Source organism: Oryzias latipes, chromosome 9, assembly GCF_002234675.1.
Source record: "Oryzias latipes chromosome 9, ASM223467v1".
NCBI lineage: Eukaryota > Metazoa > Chordata > Actinopteri > Beloniformes > Adrianichthyidae > Oryzias > Oryzias latipes.
In genome coordinates, this window is record NC_019867.2 from 13,871,869 (window position 1) to 13,893,700 (window position 21,832).

Sequence of the window (21,832 nt, forward strand, 5' to 3'; positions counted from 1 at the left end):
TGACTGAGTAGGTGTTGATGTCACCTCTGTGCATGCACCCCAGCTTTTGTATATATGTTGCTGTTTGTGTTTAGTTTAGAAATTGACCCTGAAATGTTTCGTGTGACCCAGAATGCAGATCCATAAAACATTCGTTTGTGGAAAATAAAGAGGTCAACAAATGTGAAATTTGTTCATGATGGCTGATAAGGTGCTGTCTTTCTGTCGCCCAAAAGGTGTTAATGAAGTAATTACGTAAGACTTACATAACATAAAGTGGGTAGTGGGAGGCACAGATAGAGGAAGACAGACACTCGGAGTGTGTGGATTGTATGAAGCCTCTACATGAGTCATTGATACCTTAACATCCACCATCAGGACACTTTTATTGCGTTAAATGAAGTGAAAAATGATGTTTAGGAGTCACGTACAGGATTTCTTTTTTCTTTATTTGTAAAATTTCTGTAACTGGTGGCACTTTTATCATTTCTATGGCTTTGATTTAATTAAAGATGTCAATCCATGACTTATTGTATTGTCACTCTTTTTCTGGATTCCCAAAAGAGAAGCTTTTTGGTTTTAAGTGTAAACATTTGGAGATCTGGAAGAGCAGTCTGTGATATTGTAGAAAAGTGAAATTCCTTCCACTACGCGAAGAACTGTCCACAGCTGAAAAGATTTGGCAGTGAGAGCAGTGTGAGGACACCCACTGCCTACTGCAGCCCTGCTGCAGATCTGTCTATTATAATGCATGCGTGGGAGACAGGGTTGACTCTGCGCGCTCGCCGTGGCAAGTGTGGACGTAACAAGCAACCCCCAATTTCACATTTTCTCAGAGGCCAATTTAAAGATCTTAGATCCAAGGACCAACCATATTACTATTGTTTCCCTCCTATTGAGCCACTATGACTCACTTTGATCGACTCTTCTAGTTTCCACAGTTAAAATTGTTCTGCATTTTATCCCTTGTTGTGTAAGCATGTGATTATTCCCCGAAAAGAACTAATAAAATCTTGGCAGTGTAATTTTGTAATTTGTATGCTTTTCTGTGGGGATTCTGAATAATTTGAACACAGACAGCATCCACCTGCAAACACAGGTGTCTTACCACACCAAACTCCCGCAGTGAATTTGGTGCGTCTTCCTGACTGCATGATGGCTCGTCTCCTCTGAATATAAAGCATGGCGCTGCTCAGCAGGGCTGTGTAGGCAGGTGTGTGTGGGTGCAGCGCTCGGATGAGGAGCAAAGAGGAGGCAGGATTTAGTTTGTGTGTGTTTGGCAGATCTTGACTGGATTCATGCCGGACGGTTGTTGGAGGACTGTAAGACCTTTTTGTTGGGACTTCCTGCGTTGGATGTGGTGGTTTGGTGTTGATGAACGTAGGCGTCAGGCTGTGTGTTTCTGGTAGGCTTGTGTTAAGGGGGATGTTTTTTTCCTCTTCTCCTATGGTGCTGCCATGGCAACTGCTGTGCCTCTCTAGTTCTTGAAGGGCTGTGTGAGGAGCAAAAACCTACCTGACAACAAACCCCGATCAGGACATCAGGCGCGCTATGTGTGTTTCATGAGTTCATACTTGATGGTTTTACTGAGAAATTACGTTGGACATTTTGAAGTAATAAAACACACAAGAAGCTGTTCATGTTTTATTCAAGACTTATAATATTGACATCAAGTACAAGTTAGGTCTCCAACTGTAAAAGCATTCCAAAATTCAATTAATAAAAGTTAAAAGAACATTAAAAACAACATAAAATATTAATCGGTTGCCGTTTAAAATTAAAACCTGCTTTTCAATGACCATTTTTGACACAAACAGACAAGTGTTAGCTTCTTTTGTCCAAATAATTAGTCCTAAAATATTTCTATCTTTCAAAAGTAAAGCAAAAAATTCCAAATCAATGTACGGCAATTGTTCACAAAAAGCAAAAAATTCTCATAACAACATATAATGGCAAAAATTGACATTTCAAATTCTGAAAGTAATTTAGCAACAAACTTACCCACAGTGCGCTTTTGTCTCTGCTGCCCAGACTGTCATTCAGCTCCTGAAACCTTTCAGCCAGACTCACCAAAAAAGACAAACACCAGTGTCAAAACGGCGTTCATTTAACTCTCCCTCCGTCGCTCTCCTCCGCTCTCCTCCGTCCTCCTCCGTCTGTCTCCATCTTCACATCCTGACATCTTGCCTGCACTCTGCCGCTCCGAGCTGCTGTGTGGGGTTTATACATTGGCGGAGCGGCATGCCGTGGTGACAGCGCTGCTCTGTCTGTGTGTGAGTGTGTGTGGTGGTGTGTCAGATACGTGCATGTGTAGGATGAAGTGTCGTCTTGCTCCTATGCGTCATACATGCAGACACACTTACACTCGCAGAGGGGGCGGCAGTTGTGTAAGAACTGAAGGTGCCGTGAGAGTTCAGCGTGAATTATCGCTCTTCACAGACTCAAAGTTGCAGCACAGTGGAGTTCTGCTGCAGTGTGTGACAGTACACAACAGGCTGTATGAGAGTGTGAGTGTCAGTGAGTGGACGTAACATAAACTAAGTGTTTTCTTTCATTCTTATATCTCGGCTTGTGTGTGTTTGCATGACTCTGTGAAAGATGTAGGCCTGAAACTCATTTTCAAAAATATGTTTATTTCACATATTTTAATGCATTCTCCTGCCAACATCAGAGGGAATGGACAGTAATCTCAGTCCAAAACGACAACATGCAGTGAACACGTTTAAAAGACATGATGTGCAACCTTCTAAAAGATTAACTATGAACTTAAAAGATGAATTAGGGCTGAAAATAAGCAAAACAAAAACACAGCTTCATACGTCTTAAAACTAATACATTTACATTCTAACGCTATGTTAGAAAAGAACAATGAGCGTGGAAAATGGAAGGAAAAATGACAAACTACTGTCTCAGGTCCTTATAATAATGCATTTTTTTTTACTTGTCCTGTCCAACAGCTGAGCAAACAGAGGAGACCTAAAAGCCTCTTGTGTTGGACATATTTTACTGTTACATCAGGGGTTATGAATCTTTTGACACACTAGATGTATATTTGAATTAACCCCTTTTGTAATTTAGGCTAAACTTTATTCATCTTACTTATATTTGTAATATTTTTTTGTTGGAGTGGACGGAAAAGAAAAGGAGGGAAGAAGAGAGAGGGATGTTAGAGAGGGGGGTAGGAGGATGATTATAGAAAGCAGCAAGTTCCTGGATGTTAAAAAAGAAATGAGAAAATTAAAAATTCACAGGAAGCTTGCATGAAACACAAAGATTTACACAGAACTCAACCAAATTCATGCGTGCATAAGAAAGAAACGCCCAAATACTCAAAAATGCAGCCAAGGTTCTGACACAGATACACTGTCATTAATCTACTGCAGCTTTCATCACTAAATCTGAGCACTTAGTGCTGGCAAACTCACAGCATGTACCGAACATTTCTGTGTTCTGCAGCCCAGCCATGACCAAACACTGGGAAGCTGAGCTGGAGGCGCTAAAGGGGAACAATGCCAAGCTAACGGCGGCTCTGCTGGAGTCCACGGCCAACGTCAAACAGTGGAAACAGCAACTGGCCGCCTACCAGGAGGAGGCAGAGAGACTACACAAACGAGTGAGCATGGAAGGGCTTGTTTTTTTCTTACTCATCTGTGATTAAAACACTTTTGATCAAACGAGTGCTCAAATAGAGCTCACTCAGGGTCCAAATATTGAAGTTGGCAGGAACGAGATTGTGATCACAGTCCTGATGCAACAGTTTAAAGGAAAGTGTTGTCTTTCCAGGTGACAGAGCTAGAGTGCCAGAGCAACCAAACCCTGGTGGTCAAATCCCAAAAGACCGAACTCAATCAAACCATAGAGGAGCTGGAGAACACTCTACGGGATAAAGAGGAGGTGGGGTCAGAATACCAAATAGGAACTGCATTTGTCCTGCAGTCTTTTAATGCTTTTGACCCGCAGGAAATGGAGAAGCTGAAAGAAGAGCTGGAGAACATGAACGACCTGATGGAGCAGAAAGACACACTTACTCAGAAGCTTGAGGTGAGCCTCAATATTAAGTCGTATGGAGTATAAGTCGCATCGGAGTATATGTTGCATCAGAGTGCTAGTCGCAGGAGCCAAGTAAAAAAGGCACAATAAAGATGAAAAAACCATATTCAAGTTGCTTCGGGGTATAACCCCGGATTTACACTGGTCCATCTCTGGTTCGTTTCCATTGTTTTGCGTGAGGAGTCCATCTCACGACTGTCAGTTAATTTACATTGACCCTGTTGCGTCTCCAGCCCATCACCCCTACCCCCTGGATCCTGGTGGAGTGGTTTGCCCTTTTTGAAAATACAACGGAATTTTTTATCATGAAACCTGGACCTGTTTCCGTTTTCTCTGGCTTTTTACCTTGAAATTGACGCGTAAGCGGACTGGAAATGGAACTCCTGCGTAAAGCTTGGGTTGCGTTGCGGAGGGCTGGACGTGGATCACAGACATGATGGAAGCGATGTACACATTCTGATGAATGTTGTCTTTTTTTGTGTTAACGCAAAGGAGACACACTGCAGACAGCCTAGTGGAAATAACTCTTAAGTCGACATCGACGATCTGTCAAAGGAGCCCAAAATCAGCATAGTAAAGAAGAAAAAAACAAATTCAAATCGTTCTGGAGAATAAGTTGCACTTTTATTTCAATAGTTCTGAACAAACCTGCCAAGCTCTGCGTAATGCTGCGTTCACACCGAATGCAATTCACGCGTCAAATTTCTATCTGGAGCCTCTTTTTCGACGCACATCAAGTTCTGTGCTCAATGCTTGTCCAAAAATGCAGTTACAAGCTTGACACCCCTGTTGCGTGTGGGAGAAGCTATTGTTTTGGAAGCATTGACTGTATATCTCATTTACAATGCTTGGAAGACGTGGATGATGTTGAGATATTCAGATTTATTTATTTTGAGTCTTAATGCAAACAGAAAAATATCATTAAGTTCAGGAGTTGAACGATGAGATTGTCCTCCATGTTTGTTTTGGGCAGTGTTTCTTCTTCTGCGTTGCTTTCGGTGGCAAATGCTGGTACACACACATGCAGTGCCCTGTAGTGGTTGTTAACAGGAAACAACCGCTAAAGAGCAACCGGTTATTAGTGGGGGAAAAAGCAATACGTGAGCCAATATATATATATATTTTTATATCATATATATATAAGAGGCTCCTGAGTATGAGTCGCACCCCTGGCCAAACTATGCAAAAAAATGTGATTTGTACAATACAGTACCTGCAAAAGGATCAGGGCAAACCCCCTGTGTTTGGATGAACAGCTTTATGTAACTGTCTGCAGGAGACGGAGCTGCGCAGCCGGGTGCTGGAGGAGCAGCTGGCCGGAGCCGAGCAGAGGCTGGAGGAGAACCAGGAAGAGCAGGAGAATTTCAGAAAGAGCCTGCGAACACTGCTGGAGCTGCTTGACGGGAAGATCTTTGAGCTGACGGAGCTCAGAGACACCTTGGCCCGGCTCATAGAGGAGGCCAGCTAAAGACAAACATCCCTAACTTTCACAGCCAGAGCCATATTATAATTTACTTAAAAGCCCAAACGTACCGGCACCATACCCTCCTCCCTACTTATGAAAAATGACAAACTGCACTGCCCACACTTATACGTTACTGACAAAGGGCAGCTGATCTCCTGTTCTAACCTTGCAGGCTCTGAGTTTCTACCAACTGCAAACAATCCTGCAGTTCAAAATGACGCAGGGACTACCTCAGCTCGCCTTCTGATTGGCTCGGTCAGCCTGGTTGATCCGGTGGTACATTTGTCTGCTGTGACATACTGCAACTGCCCCCCCATCCAGTCCAATCACACCCACACGCTTGAGACCTGTGCCTCAGTGCCATCTATCGTTTGACCAGGAGAGCTGCAGCACAGCTCACAGCTACATCAAACCCACAAACGCCCCTCAGGGGGTACGTTGAAAGACAAGTGGAGATCATTGTTGTTAAGACTCAGAGAACTGTGCCAAAGCTGCCAAATCTCCTGAAAATGTTGTCCTCTTGCTTTGATCCAAAGTAACGTTGTGTACAGAGAAGATTTGAAGAACACACACACTTACTCGTTGTGCCACAAGAATGTAATTCACAACTGAATATTTTAAAATCAGCTCCTAGTACCGTTTTGGCTACAAGTGGCATCACGGTTGCCCCCCAGTTTGACTCCCTGCTGGGAAGTAAAGTCAGCCCCCCAGTGAAAATAAAGGTTTCTCTAAATCACTACCTCTATTAAAACTCCGATATGATGAACGACTTTTGACTCTCCTATTGTCCTTTTTCCCGTCCAAATTAATCTGATTGAAATTAAGGTTTTTTTTTTAACATCCAAACTGCTTCCACCGCCACAGACAAGTGAGCTGTCTTCCTGCCAAACTCAGTGTGGCAATGTGTTCTGACAAGGTGTGACGTAGTGTGTGTCCTGAAAGCACATGAGGGGGCACGTTTGTAGATAACACACACTGAGCAATACCAGACAGGCTCCGTGTAACAGTTTCAGGTAACATACTCAGTGGAAAGGACAAACACAAATTAGGCTGATCCCTCCCTCCCTCCCGTCTGCCCGTCCGTTCCCCCCCGCCGTCTCACAGAAAGTGTACTGCTGTTGACCGCTAAACTGTGTGGCAGCCCTGTGTGGTCAGAGTAGTGCATCCAGAAGGGCTTACAGAGCGTCATCTCCATGTTCTTAAATCTGGACCCTCAGTGAAACTGGCCAGATTTTCACTCCTTACAGGTGAATTCAGAACTGTACTTTTCTTTCTGTTTTACTTTCTTTATTATTATTTATTTTCCACTGGACATACTACGGATTATTCCAACTGTATTTGACAACTTTATACTCATGCTGGCATTGTAAATGAATGGATGGGTTGAATGCAGTGACACCCTGCAGTGGCTTATTGCTGTGTATTAACTGTGCGTGGGTACACTCTCAAATCCTCTTCTGTATATTAAAAAAAAAAACAATCAAACAAAAGCACTCCATGTGAACGCTTAGCATTATATGTTTTGTACCAAATTACACATGTATAAAAACAGCTTTCAGCTTCTTTTAAAATGAAAAATATATAAATATTTATCCTCATGAGGTGCTGCTGATCTCATATTTTAACTGAGCGCCCAGTTTGCACTATGTTATTACACTGGTATAACTTAGTCATAGACTAATAGAACTGCATTTAGCACTAGTGCAAAAAAAAAAAAAAAAAGTCATGTACCTGAATTGATTTCTGTAATTAGTTCCACAGGTTAATACACCGGAATAAGACTAAAGGAGGGGTGTGACTTTCTTCCATCCAGAGATGCAGTCCCTTCATATTAATGCTGTTGTTAATGAATGCCTTTGTACAGTAGTGGATAAAAAGCTTTTCATTCTCCTGTTTTGTAACTTATAGTATTTCAATGTAGGTATTATTATTATTACTGTTGTATTTAGACGTATGAGAGGACTGGCAATATTTTTGATTATTTAAGTAATTTTGAACTGATAATATTAAAGGGGTACCTCAGGTGAGCTGTGATTGTAAACTGGTGAGATTTATGTCTGCAAATGAAAGAATTTGCCCCCCAAAACAGAGATGTTAGTATCTGTTAGTGTGTCTGTTGATGGAGAAAATTCTATTTTTTTTATTTTGTTGAAAAGAATTTGACAACAATCTGCTGCTTTATAGGATTTATTCAAATGGAGGAGTGAGGTACATGAAAAAGCTTTCAAAGAATGAAAACAGAAGGGAAAAAAGCTAAAATTTCTTAACGTGTTATACTGTAATAAAAAGCAGTGCTTAAAGGTCCATTATTCCAGGCAAACTCAGAAAGCTTTTCTTTGCTGTTTATTTTTTTTTCTTAATTTCCATATTGCACTCTGTGTTGAAGGACCAACTCCAACAACAACCACAAAAATGTCATAGTGTACTTAAAGTCATAATAGGAAACCTTTCAGGCAATTTATCTTTGGAGAGAAAGAACAGATAATAGCAACCTGCATTTAAGGTTACCAAAAGGTAAGTGTAAAATCCATGACAGCTGCTCAGTTTAGATAGAAGAGGGGGGGGGGGTGTCCTCTTCAGAGGTCTTTCCTTCAGCTTCTGTGACATCAGGGCCTCAATGAGGCTGAGGTCAGGGTCAACTTTGCCTCCTGCTAAAAGAAAACCCTGCAAAAGAACGCTACACTAATAATCGTGCATTTGTTTCATGGACTTAAATTATTTCCTTGTAAATGATTTTGGTGTCAAAACAAGGCTTTTTTTGGGTAAGGTTTTCATGTTCTGTTGCATCCTCCCAAACTACTAAACTGTAGAAACATCTTTTGTGATGTTTCACCCCTGGCTTTGGTTACTGATAGATCATCAAACATAAATGCGATCACAGAATCACTGCATCCTCTCATTATAATCTAATTATTTTTGTGTATTGGTGTCTCAGAATGACTCCATGAAGTGAGAGCACAAACCAAAGAAGCACAAAAAGTAGCAGAATAACAACGAAGCTCTTAAAAATCTGAAATATGACCTTAAAAACCTTTTAGATTTCGTAGTGCTCCAAAAGTCTTTGGTCATTTCTCCCTATCATAGATCTGTTTTATCTGTGGGTGAAGCTGCAGTGTCGATTTTTACACAAAAACTAACTGAGAGAATGTTTTTCGTAAATGGGCTGGGGTTGGCTTTGCCAAACATTTGTTAAAAGTGAAACATTTTTCCTTCCTCCTTCTGCTGTTCGCTGATTGCTGGGAAGATGAGAAATCTGCAATACAGATGCGGAAACCGAGTGAAGGAGACGGCATGAGGAAATGCATCAATCACGACTGCCGGCTGTGGAGCCCGCGGTTACCCTGCTTGGCACTGAGGGAATCTAGCCTCCCACCAAGCATCCATCATTGGAAAAAAGTGCAACATGTAATAACAGCTCTGTCATAACAATGTCAGAAAAAAAAACAGTCAAAAAATTTAAAAGAACCTTCTGCTATGCAGCCCCCTCCTTGAAGACCCACTCCGATGAAAATTGTCTTTTTAATGTGGCATTTTTCTCATGGAGGACATATATGAAGAAAACCGAGCTTAAAATCAGGTTTCTGAGTATTTCTTTATTCAATTGTTGTGAATGAAAAAGAGCTTATTTGTGACAGAAAATATGCTGGGTGGGCCTCAAGCTCCCTGCTCCGAGCTCTTCGCAACAGATAGGGGAAGGGGGGCGGGGTTGCTCTGTCCCAATATCCCCACCCATAACTAAAAGGTGAATTTCTAATGAACTCCTGCAGATCTGCAGAAACTATTTCCTAGAAAACAACACAGATTTTTTTTTTATATAGACTAAGAACTGCTTAAACATAATGAAAAGACCACTGGGAACACTTAAAATAGACCAAACGATGATCGGAGTGGGGCTTTAAGGATGCATTCTCTTTTTAAAAATAAAAAAAATAAAAAACACGTTTGAGACTTGAGATGAAGCAGATGGAGACATTGCCAAAGAGATAAATTGCTAAATGGCTCCTTGTACCTGAGAGGGGTTGGGATCTGGCATCTGGTAAAGGGAGAGGAGATGTTGGTGTTTTTCATGATTAGTTTGATTAGAAAAGCTGTGGTTCCTTCAGTTTAAAGCATGAAACGTGTGAAAATAATAAAGTTTAGAAACTCTTGACTGTTTTTAAGCCAGAAGTATTGAAGTCATGCTGATGATGTAAATGCTGAATGATCTCACTCCTCTCATAACTTTCCTCAACCAGCTTCAGTTTCTTTAGGTGACAGTACGGTGCATAAGTGAACAAAGTTCAGAACTTCACAGTACACTTCATAAAAATTGAAAATCAAACTTGGCATCAGAACAATCTGAAAGTAGGAATGAAACCACAGTGACACACAGCAGAAATAAAAACAAACACCAACAGGGTGAATGACCTGCCGTAACCACCAGGTATATTTGAGCCTGTGCTGTGTGCTTGAATGAGTGAGCTATAGTGTTTACAGCGGAGCGCAGCGGTTTTCAGTGTCAGGAGGGCTATCTGATAAACCTTAACTCTCCCAGTCAAGGCCTGCCACTCCGTCATCATCTGAGTCCGACTCTGGGGAGGCCTCCTTGATGCGCCGCAGCGCCTCGTGGATGCTCCTGGTCAGGGGGTCGGTGGATGCAGCGAGCTTTCTCTGCTCTGTTCTGTCTTTACAGGGAACCCGTTTCAGTTTGACCCCCTTGCGAATCTGAACCAGAATGCTGTTGGGATCGTCGTCACTCTTGGAAGGAGGCAGGGGCCGTTGGTCAACCTTCCTCAGGTGAAAGCTGCCTCTCTTCAGGGAGGCCAGCACCTCGTCCATGGGTGAACTCACTGTGTGGGGGACAACAAGCAAACTGATAGGTGAGAGAATGCAGGCATGGTGTAGAGCTGTGGACTAGTACTCTAACATTACCTCTTCTGCTGTGAGCTTCAAACTCTGGGACTTTCCTCAGCTTCTTCCGTGCGCTCACCAGTTGGCTGCTGTCAAAAAAGCGAGGGACGAATGGACCGAGTGGGGTGATCAGAAGTTGTTCTACGCTCTTTAGTCCAGGGCTTTCAGAACCCAATGACTGGTCTTTTGCTGGAGGTGGAGGTGGGGGAGGAGGTGGGGGAGGTGGAGAAACAGGGGAGCCTAGCAGTGAGGAGAGGGAGCAGGGAGAGCAGGAGGAATCTGCCGGGCTGGGTACCGGCAGAGGAGGGACTGATGCCCTGACCGTCGCGACGGGCTGAGTGGTGAGCGTGGCGCTGGGGTCCGTCTGCACGCTCGTACTGAGACACAGGGGCTGGTTGGCCGTCTGCACGCTTACGGAGCCCACACACTCCTCATTCTCGTCCACGACCGTGGTGTCAGCGCTTCGGCCTCGTTGCTTTCTTCTGGTGAGGGCAGCGCTGAGCCGAGTGGACTTCAGAATAACCTGACCTGGGTATCGCTGAGCAAAAACAGTAATCAGTATCAACACACCCTAATATGCAAAGTCATAACAAACGAGCACTTACCTGTTTAAAGGAGCGCAGTCTGTCCAGGGTTTTTTGCCTCTCCTTACGTACTCTGCTGTTCTTCATTTCCTCATCTTCATTCGTTTCCATTTGTAGCTAGAAAAGCGTTTAGATTAAACAATGTTTGTTTACATTCCTATGAGAAAAGGAAATGCAACCAAAGAAAAACCTCTCTGGGGTGTTTCATCCTTTAAAGAACTTTCCACAAAAAAACACCTGGTTTGTCTAAAATGATTACAATACAAGTTTACCTGCAAGCCGTGGCAGCAGACGGGGTCCTTGTGGATTTTTAGACGTCTCTGCTGTTTCTCGTTGTGGTTGGACACACAAATCTCCTGCAAAGAAGAGGTCAGTAAAAATAACAAAGCTAAACGGTTCCAAAAGAATAAAAGTTACTTTAGCTTTTAAGACCAAAGAGCACATTGAAGGTTAATTCAGTGTAAATTCCAGACACTTAAAAGGAGGCATTATTTCCTCTGAAGATGCGAGCATTTTATTGTAGTACCAGCGTTCCTGGTTCTGCCTCTTTTCTTATTATGAAGCTCTCTAAAACCCCCAAAAAGCTCAATTATTTATATGTCAGAGAGGTGGGGAACACGCAGACAGGGATCCTGGAGATCAGGACTGCTAAGACTCTGATGTAGCATCCAAGAAGAACTTAGAGTCGGAGCGGAAACACACCCGTTTGTTCCGCAGATAGGAGCGCTTGGCAGTGATGCGGCCTCGCCTTGCCTCAAGCTGTCGAGCGCTCACCCGAAGTCGGCGGAGTTCCTCTCTCTCAGCAGTATCGACTTCTGTTATGTCATCTGCACTTTCAAACGTGTCATAGTAAACCACCTCATTCTGACGTTCTGAAAGCACACAAACATAACGCTTTGTGTCGTCACGCTTCACGACTTTCTCTCTCACACTTTTTATAATTATAAAATCTTTTTTTCTACTCGCTCATCACATTTGACCTCAAAATGGCAACACATATATTATTATGATGTCTTTCTCTCATAAAGTTGATCAAAATGGGAGAAAAGTAAAAGACCTGTCATTTGTCTGTGGATGCTGTCGAGCTGGGCGCTGAGCAGCAGCTCCTCACACTGTAATATCTCAGCCTGTATTTCATACAGCTGGAGCTGGAGCTCATAATACTGCGTCTCCAGGTGGTCTAAAAGGGTCATCGCGTCCTCACTGCTGCACAGACCTTGCATCTGATGGGGAAAATCATGAGGAACAATCATGAGTAAAACTCCAAGAAGAACTTTTTAAAGGGGTTGAGTGAAGCTCCACACACCTCCTCTCGAAGTGCATGCTTCCTCTGCTCCAGACTGATCTCCCTGGCTCGCTGGAGCTGCAGGGTTTCCTTGGCGACAGAGTAGCGCAGTCTCTCCATGCGCTCCACCGCTGCAGTCCATGAGGATTTCCCAAACTTTCTCTGGTCCAGTTTCATACGCTCATAAACTCCTACTCACACACACACAACAAGATCATTATAAACAGACACACTGAGTGGGCCCGTTACCCAATAAACTATTGTCTAATGTGGCACTCAAAGTCATCCCAAAGATTGTTAAGTATTTAAAAATAAAGGCAGACCTCTCTAGTGGCCACATCTGAGAATTACAACCATTTTCTGTACACAGCTGAAATAGGACTCTAGTAGACATGAGACAATTCAGGCATCAGTCTGAGGAGAGGATGGGAGGAGAACGCAGTACAGAATATTCCAGACAGGGGAAAAAAAAAAATCCCCGGCCTTATCTGTCTGATCGATCGCCTGTCCCCATTTCCTCTCATCTCTGTTGGAAGCTCGGCTTTCTATGGAGACTCATTTTAACAAATTCAGCCCGCGGCTTGAAAACCATTCACAAGTCAATAACAAGCCAATACCATAATATATATGTGTGTGTGTGTGTGTGTGTTTCTGTCTCTGTGTAGTCTCTGAGAGCCGTCAAAGCCTTTTTCTGCTGCTTTATTAACTCATCAGTAGTGATGCCATACACATGTGTGTTGGGTTATATGGCTTACCAATGGGTTCTATGTTTTCTGTATGAACACAGTACAGGTACAATTCATCTCCAGTGCCATTTAATTTTGTACTTATGTCTAATGCTTTGTGATGAAAAAATAAACGTATGAATAATAAAGAAGAGTAGAACCTTTCTGGGCTCTGGCAGTGATCTCAAAGTATTTTACGGTGAACTCCTGGATGTTCAGGACTGCCTCCTGAGCTTTCTTCTGCCAGTCAGAGTCCTCCTTTTGTAACGCCGCAATGCGTCTCGGACCCAAGTAGTCATTTTCCAAAGAAATCTGATGAGAGAAAAACAATACATTTGCAAAAAAATGTTGATGATTCAGGAAACAAAGTGCACGCTGGGTAATAATTGAGTCAAAATCAAGTTGTGCTCTTTATTTGTGAATCTTGTAAATGGAAAACATCTCCATTTGTCACCTATAGATACCAAAGAGCAGCTTCAATTGCTCAAATGAATGAATACTTCCACCTTAAACACTAGAAGTCCAGTCAGCACAGTGTTTTCTAGCTTTCTGGGTTTGAATCAATGAGGTTCAAATAGATGTGTTCATCCTGAAAAGAGATTCTATTGATTAAAGAGTATAACAAATAAAAGGATCGTAGTGGTTAACATTAACAGCCACAAACCCTAAAGCTATGTAGTGGCACAGCTGCCACATGCAGCAGGTGGTTCCATGGTGTAATGGTTAGCACTCTGGACTCTGAATCCAGCGATCCGAGTTCAAATCTCGGTGGGACCTGCCTCTATAGCACCTTTTCTTGCAAACAGTCGGCGACCTCGCTGCTTCCTGCTGACTGTAATCCACCAAACATGCTGACGCGTCAGTGCACTCAATTAACTGCAGTACAAACCGAAGCACAGAGGCAGAAATGAAGGTCTGCCACAAAAACTGAGAGGTGGAAAAGATAAAGTGCCGACATGTTTAGTGTCAAACGCACAGGGATGCGATCTGATGCAGGCAGGCTGCTTCTTTAAAATGCTGTTGTAGAAGAATTGATCAAACATTCAATCCTTGACATAAACTCAATCATTACATCGGAAGCATTCGATTTGCTTCACTTACACGAGGAAACTAAACTTTAGGTTTTCTGCCTGCTAAACTCTCTGTGTCAGCAGCTGTGTTTCCATGCAGTAAATGTAGAACCGCGTATGATATGATTTATTTATGTCTCTGTAAAACTATAGGAAACTGGAGATGCCTTCTAGCTGCCAACATGTCACTCAAGCCCAAAATATAACAGCTCATTAGTATTTTAGCTATTTATGCTGGACAGAGCTAAGAGAAAGAAGAAGGGCTTTTAGAAAGAAGTAGTTCTCTTTGTAAATTGATTTTTAGTTTTTTTTACAAATTAAATCAGGTCATTTTGATTCACAATTCAGTTCAGTTATTCAATTAAATATTGATTTATTGTGTACATATATTAGATATATAGAAAAAAATGTGTTACTAGAAATGTATCAACTCTATGAATCCACTTTCTGATGGATTCTTTTTACAATTCAGCCTCGGCCAAATCTCATCACCCATTTCAGCTGCGATCAGACCTGCACTGGGAGAACGGCACAGCTTTTAGAGTTTCTGCACCACTCTTCCAAATCCACGTCAACCTCTGTTCTTTCACAGTGATTCTTATTTGTCCAATAACATGAGAAAACTGGACATTAGTTTTAGTGAATCACTACAAATCGATTTTTGTGACAAATACTTTATTAGTCCAGGATGATTCCACTTTTTGTTTTTACTGTAACCCTTTGATTGCTCACCTTGATGTGCTGTCTGCGCAGCATTGCCAGCTCCCTCATGTCTCTGAATGGCTGCAGCAGGTACTGGTGCAGCTGTGTGGAGGCCTCCAGCAGCCCTCCATAGGCCTGGTCCTCCTGCTCATACAAGTCCAGCAGCTCCACCATGCTCTCTGTGCTTTTGTGCATGTCCAGCAGCTGCAACAACAGGAGTAGGTCTGTTTAATGAGTCATGTTCCATGAATTCCCCCCATTTGAAAAAAAAAAAAATTAAAACTGGATACCTTTTGTGTATAATCTATTTCCTGGTGATCAGGAATATCAATGCACAAACATTTTAATCAGACTGAACAGCTCTGTTTGTAACAAGAGCCCAATAGCAGAGGCATTAAGTTAGCCCTCAAATGGAGTTAGAGGATCAATGGTTCAGTGCATGGGTGGGAAATCTAAACCAGCAGCTGATGAACCCCAGAGCACTGTCACTTTAGAAGGAGGATGAAGAGCTCGTTCTTTATCCAAAAGCATCTTCAAGCACAACCTCAGAAAGACAAAGAAACATTGGTGTAGAACTAAATCAAATCTGGCTCACTGACAGATCACTGTCCCACACTGACTTCTCTACTGTCGGATCGGGACAGAAACGAGGTTTTGGGTTGAAAATGGAGGTAAAGCTGACTGGGCGGAATGACACATGGTGGGGTTATGTATCTGTGCAGCTCTGCTGAAAAGAGGAGCAGAGAGGAAACGTCTCTGTGAGGAAATCATTCAAGCATGTCAGTAATCGTGTATGGAGTCTCAACCATTTCCTTTAGCAATGACAGGAAAATCCAGGCAGATGGAACACAGTCAGAGCCATGCTGTCACCTGGACTCACCTGCAGCTATGCAGGATGTCTGCACATCCATAGTAGATACTCTTCAAACTGCACCATTCAGTAAATGGTGGTCAACATTGCATAATGTTAAAATAACTTAGAAGGGATAATTACAAAAAACATGTTGAACTGAAATACCTATTTTTACTTTTTACAACGTGAATCATACAGAATTTATTAAACCCGAACAAGATGGTTCTTCAAATTTAAAACCCATTAACTTTTTACACAAACACACCCAAACACACATGATAAATTGTAAACACTATAACTCAGATTTGTGTTTGATAACATGTTCAGATAAAGGCATTTTGAAAAAGTTCATTGCAAAGAAAACATCAGAGGAAATTCAGAACATGCATAATTGTGGATTCAGATATATTTTTTGAGAAGATTAAATTTTTGGACAAATAATCAAGTTTGAGCCAATTTCACCCTTGTGCTATCTTAGATGACCCCATCCTTACTTTGACGTGTTCTCCCTACCATGACAAAGGTGGATAAAGGTGGAAAGATTTCATGTAATCCATGGACACCAATGAAGATCACAAATCATTGAAGAGAAAAGGTTCAGCGCACTGTTTAGTGGGTCTAGATGACCCAACTCTCAATGTTAAAGTGCCTAGGATAGCACAAGGGTTACTTGCAATTACAGTGTAGGGAATGTTTGGATGAGGCGACAGCAAAAGTCTGCATATCTAGTTTTCTTACAGACAAATATTTAGAGCACAATAAAAGCTGTTATACTGGGATTTTCCTATATCACTAGTCTAACTTGCTTTTAGTACTTATGCTATTTCCTACAGTAATCACAACACTTTGATGCATGAAAATCAATCAGTTGTATATGAGACCTGCACTGAACAGCTATTCCATGTTAGTCAGAATAGCCATTCTTGCTCTGCTACCTTTTTAAACATGTTGTAGCTAATCCTAAAAAAACATTTTTTCATGATTTTTTCCCCGTAGTGCAAGGTATTCAAGTTATAAACTGGTCAATCAGATGCCTCGATAAAATGTGGTCTTGCGTCAAACGTTCGAATCGTTTGATTGACAGATTCTACCGAGCCCGCTTTCAAGTGAGTGGACTTCGAACAAGCTCACTCCTGATTGGTGAGAGTGGTTGCCATAGAAATGTCGACTCAGACCAACTCGGACCAATCCCTGCTTACTGACGACATCTGCTTCCAACATGGTGACATACGTATCACAAAAAAAAGTTGCAACTGAACTGACGTCGTGTGGTTTAAACCGGAAACAAGTCATTTCTTTGGGTGACATCACACTCGCTCAGTCCAGTTCTCATACACAGTCAATGTGCAAATCATAAACAAATCTTTGAAAGCAAACTGGTCATGGCCTGGATTATCTGCAGCCACCATCCCAGGGGAAGCTGGCCTACCGAGTGGAATATGAGTGTGGGTCAAAGGAGAGGAGGAAGCTGTGCTTTTAGGCAAAGAGAGAAAAGAAAAGGCAAGCGTGCGGAACTTTGAATAGGAACTCTGATTAGGAAAACTACAGCGTTGGCTGACATGATGAAAATAAGAAGGATGAATATCCTGTGCCTAAAGAGACCAGAAAGGAGAGCACGTTCAAGCTGTTTTATCCTGCTGTAGATGGAAAGAGGAACAAAGGAGAATTGATCCTAAAGAAGCTTGGTGTTGTCAGAGGTGGGATGGGAGCTAAAAGAAGGAGAAATTCTGAAGGGAGAGAGCGGTGATGGTGGCAGACTTTAACGGATATAGAGGAAGACCAGGAAGAACCTTCATGTAGTCCAGAAGGATATGAGGATGGTTAGCGTGAGGAGCAGGATTGGCACTGGCCTGTCCACAGACATGTAACCCTTGTGCTATTCTAGGCACTTTAACATTGGGAGTTGGGTCATCTAGACCCACTAGACAGTGCGCTGAACCTATTTTCTTCAATGATTTGTGATCTTCACTGGTGTCCATGGATTACATGAAATCTTTCCACCTTTGTCATGGTAGGGAGAACACGTCAAAGTAAGGGTGGGGTCATCTAAAATAGCACAAGGGTTAATCACCTTTTTACTCTCATGACAAATGTAGCCCTTTTCAGGTAAACTTATTTTCATCTCACTTTATCATGATCCTATAAGGATTGATCACTGATTGTGCCAAATAATTAAGGAATTATTTTAAGAAATACAGGTCTCTAAAGCAGACCTTTTTGCACTGGAATAGTGTTTGACCAGGAAGTGAAAAGGAGCAGAAAATGTTATTTTTGCCTTTATGAAAATCATACTTAAGCAGGTCTTTTAGTGCTCAAAGATATTTGCTACCACCAAAATGTACACTTGTATTACTTCAGAGCTCTTTTAAAGAAATATTACCAACATACCACTACAAAGGATCTTGCAAATGATTTTAAAATGGTTATAATATTAGCTCATCAAAGTTGCTTGAAATCATATGCCTTGTTTTTTTCTAGAGCAAAATGGTAAATGATATGTGTGTGGTACGTTGGCTTCATGGAAACTTGGGTATATGACTAAAATGATTAAAATCCTTCCATGAAATATTTCAACCTCCTCTTGCTTTGTGGGGTTAAATGGAAAACTGCTGCTTTAATGACAGCTGTCCATACGAGGGTCAGTATCTTAATGAAGCTGTAATTTTCATTAGGAAAAGCTCTCAAAAACTAGATCTATTCATTTTAATGTCTTTTCCTCCAAATGTTTGTCCTCTTATTTTATTTAGTCCAAAAAGAGCATAAATAGAGAACTCTCAAGTCACTATTTTTGCTTGGAGAAAGGAGTTCAACTTAAAACAAATAAATAAATGTTTTGATAACTTGATGCATTTGGAATTCATCATCTGGGTGTCAGAAAATCAAAAGACCACTGTAATCATCTTTTGATCTATTGTAAAAGCGTTCCCAGTTGTCTTTAAATTATGGTTATGCTCTTTTTAGGGTATTTTCCCCCCATAAATCTGTCGTTTTCTAGGACATAGTTTCTGCAGAGCGGCACGTGTTCATCAGAATTTCACCTCTGAGTTGTGGGCAGGTACTGTCCCCTCATTTCCCATCATCCCTCTGTTTACACTCTCTCCCGCTAGCTTACAGCCCCTCACACCCCCAAGTCGTGGATGTACAGGATGAGGAAAACGAAGACATCCGTGGATCTATTTGTCTGCAAGTGGATGCATCAGAATGGAGCGGAGCATTTTTTCCCCGTCTACTCCTGATTCACGACTTAAAATAGAAATGCTCAAAAGTGCAATTTTAAGTTTTACTTTTTTCTTAATAAATGTCCTCCATCCTAGAACATGTAAAATACAACAAAAACTGGATTTTAATTGAAGTAGGGCTGTAAAACAATATTCAAAATGTTTTTTGAAAGAGTAAGTTAGTAAGTTAGTTGATTCAAACTATTTCTAAAATGAGATATCCTGTTTTTTAATATAAATATTAAATAGCAATAAGTCCTTTAGAAGAGCGTCCTCACACTACTACTTCTCACCTCCTGCAGATGTTTTGTGGCTCGGTTTAAAGCGTCTTCGTAGCCAGACTGCCTCAGCTCGCTCAGACTCTCGTAGTACTCGTCTGGGTCGTCGTTGTCCGTGAAGAGCACCTGCGACAGGATCTTCCAGCCGCAGGTGTCGAGCGCGTGCCCCAGGTACACCTGCAAGCCGGCGCACAGCTCGTCCATCTCTGTCTGGGACACCTCCGCGGGGCCGAACAGGACCGTCCACATCCCCGCTGGCTCCTCGGGGAAGTCCGGCAGGCACGGCTCCAGCACCGAGTCGACCGCGCACAGCTGCTGGTGGACGGCCCGGAGGTCCTGGAAGGAGAACAGCCCGGCCCAGCTGCAGTCCTCTCGGCTTATCTCCTCCAGGTCCAGAGAGTCCATGGAGGCAAAGAGATGCTCCTCTGCGCAGGTGTCGACGTCGGCTGTCTGGGTTTTGGCGGGGCTCGCTTTGGATGCTAGCAGAAACTCTGCTTTAGCGCCACAGCTTTTGCCAGCAGCCTCGTCGGTTCCTTTGCTCGGACTTCGAGACACTTTATCCCGGATGGGACTTTCGGGCCATTTTGTTTTATCTTCATGATCTAGGCTCGTCACCGCAGACAGAGGGTCCCTTCCCAGGCTTCTCCTCTGAACGGTCCTGTTGTGACACGTTATGGCAAATTTTCCCTCAACTTCATTCCAGGCGACGATAAAAACAATTTTGTGCTTCTCCTTCTCCTCAAACGCATTTGGCCGAACGGCTACCCACCCGGACTCCAAACTATCCTCCATTGTGAAGGACATTTCTGCAAAGTATTTCAACGCAGATGGACTCCAGAAAATCAAAATTAATAGAATAAATAAGCTACAGTACGCGGGGCTGAAAGTGTGTTTTATTAAAACGCAGCTGTCTTCTTCCCTCTGAGGATACTTCGGGGCTATCCTCCATCGCGGAGGGAGATAATAATTTGGAGCATTGCGGTGTCATTTCCCATCAGTCTCTAGTCTAGCCCACCTGCTTCCACGGAAACCTCCCACCGCCGGTAGCTTTCGTAATAGAAAAGACTTGATTCTGACTCATAACCCGCATCAGTCGAGCCTCCGGCCGGCCGAGAGGCTTATTCTCCATCCATTCCAAGCCTCCTCCTTTTAAAGTATTACAGCTGGGACCCAAAACAGAACGCGGTCCAAAAATGAGCTACGGCTGTATATCACAGCGCGGTGATGGATACGTTAGCGTCCAACTCCCATCATTCCACGGTTTCCTTCACCTCTGGCTCTTCTATTTATTTACTGAAAAATACTGATGAGACGCAAAACGGCGATGCCTTCACGTACCATCAAAAATGTCGGAACTACTTTGGAAACACAAACTCCTCGGATACATTTGATGACAATAGTATGGAAATTTTAAAGTGAAAAGAGAGCTGTCCGTATTTCCTATTGGGAGTGATAACACCGGGGCAGGGCTAAGAAAAAAAGTTGATGCATGACATAATTAAACGAAAGAAACCCCTTGACACTTTTTAGGCTCTGAAGCACACAAACGTAACACTGATACAGTTCACGTATGGACGAAATGACGTCTAGAATGACTCCTATTTAATTTAGTTCATTTTATTTTACTTTATTTTTGAAAAATTGATATCCAATACCAACATAATGTGTTCCTCTCGTAAACCTGAAAATTGTCACTCATTTGCTTTATTTTGGCTTTGCTCCTTTTCTCATTCTTTTTTGAAAAAAAATGTTTTATGTCTTTTGTTACAAATTTATATTCACATTGTCTTTTGTTACAAATTTATATTCACATTTTCTTTCTTTCTTTCTTTGCACCAACATAAGAACATGCCATCTATATTTTCACTAAACCTATTCATACTCCTTGCTTTTACATTCATAAATGTAGATTTTCCAACAAAATCCATTATTTTTCTTTCGTTTTGGTGGACTTCAGTGTATTCTTCGTTTTTTCCATAATCCGTTTTTTTGTGTGGAGTTTTTCCTTACTGCAAAGGAAGGTCTAAGGGAAGGGATCCCCAGTTTAGTTTAGTCTATTTAGTTAAAGCTTAGTATTCTCCTATTGAATTCTATGCATTTATGATCCTTTTGATTGTATGTTTACTTTATCATTACCGGTACGAAGCCCATTGAGACGACTGTTGTTGTGAATTTGGGCTATTCAAATAAAATTTAATTCTGAAGTTTTTCAAAGAACACAAAAAGCTTTAAAATGTCTTACAATTTGTTCTCAACATAAAATTGTTTAAAATGTTATATCTGTAATGTTTTGTCCAATCTAGTTTTACATTTTATGTATTCACTCCTACCCCTTGTACTCGGGACCTCGTTCTTTCTGTCACGACCCAGAGCTCATGACCACATGTGAGTATTGGAACCGGTAAATTGAGAGATTCGCTTCCTGGATTAGTTCTCCCTTCACCACAACGAACCAGTACGAAGACCGCCAATCCGCCTGTCAATGTGACGCTCCGATCTTCATTCACTCGTGATAAGACCCCCAAGATCTTTAAACTCTTCCACCTAGGGCAGGAGCACTCTATATGCCCAAAGAGGGCAAACTACAGTGAAGAACCATGGCCTCAGATTTAGCTGTGCTGACCATCATCCCTGCCACTTCGCACTAGGCCTTCAAACCGCCCCAATGCACGCTGGAGGTCCTGGCTCGGTGAAGCTAACAGAACAACATCATCTGCAAAGAGCAGAGAGGAA

The 21,832-nt window shown here is 42.2% G+C and overlaps 2 protein-coding genes and 1 non-coding gene across 5 annotated transcripts in view; 2 read left to right on the forward strand and 1 right to left on the reverse strand.

The window, feature by feature from the left end:
- The window catches only part of LOC101163175 (homer protein homolog 1-like), a 20,635-nt gene extending 13,053 nt beyond the window's left edge, over positions 1-7,582 (forward strand). For both annotated transcript variants that reach the window (XM_004072627.4, XM_011479239.3), the window contains 4 exons: positions 3,436-3,592; positions 3,763-3,873; positions 3,940-4,020; positions 5,306-7,582. In XM_004072627.4, coding sequence (XP_004072675.1) covers positions 3,436-3,592; positions 3,763-3,873; positions 3,940-4,020; positions 5,306-5,497 — 541 coding nt within the window. In that variant the 3' untranslated portion in view covers positions 5,498-7,582. The remainder of the gene's footprint in view (positions 1-3,435; positions 3,593-3,762; positions 3,874-3,939; positions 4,021-5,305) is intronic.
- Positions 7,583-9,723: 2,141 nt separating this feature from the next.
- LOC101163416 (junction-mediating and -regulatory protein) lies at positions 9,724-20,793 on the reverse strand. Of its 2 annotated transcripts, none has more exons than XM_011479238.3 (10): positions 19,115-20,793; positions 14,781-14,954; positions 13,140-13,290; positions 12,275-12,444; positions 12,026-12,191; positions 11,743-11,840; positions 11,241-11,324; positions 10,990-11,085; positions 10,406-10,922; positions 9,724-10,323 (listed from the first exon to the last, which is right to left on the reverse strand). In XM_011479238.3, exons 1-10 carry the CDS (start codon positions 19,901-19,903, stop codon positions 10,016-10,018), a joined length of 2,553 nt encoding a protein of 850 aa, XP_011477540.1. In that variant the 5' UTR covers positions 19,904-20,793; the 3' UTR covers positions 9,724-10,015. The 2 variants fall into 2 exon arrangements, with proteins under 2 accessions (XP_011477540.1, XP_004072676.1); XM_004072628.4 differs by having other exon boundaries at positions 11,671-11,840; positions 19,115-20,791.
- trnaq-cug lies at positions 13,684-13,755 on the forward strand. The gene has a single exon. It is a non-coding gene; the product is annotated as a tRNA-Gln (tRNA).
- Positions 20,794-21,832: the final 1,039 nt, after the last annotated feature.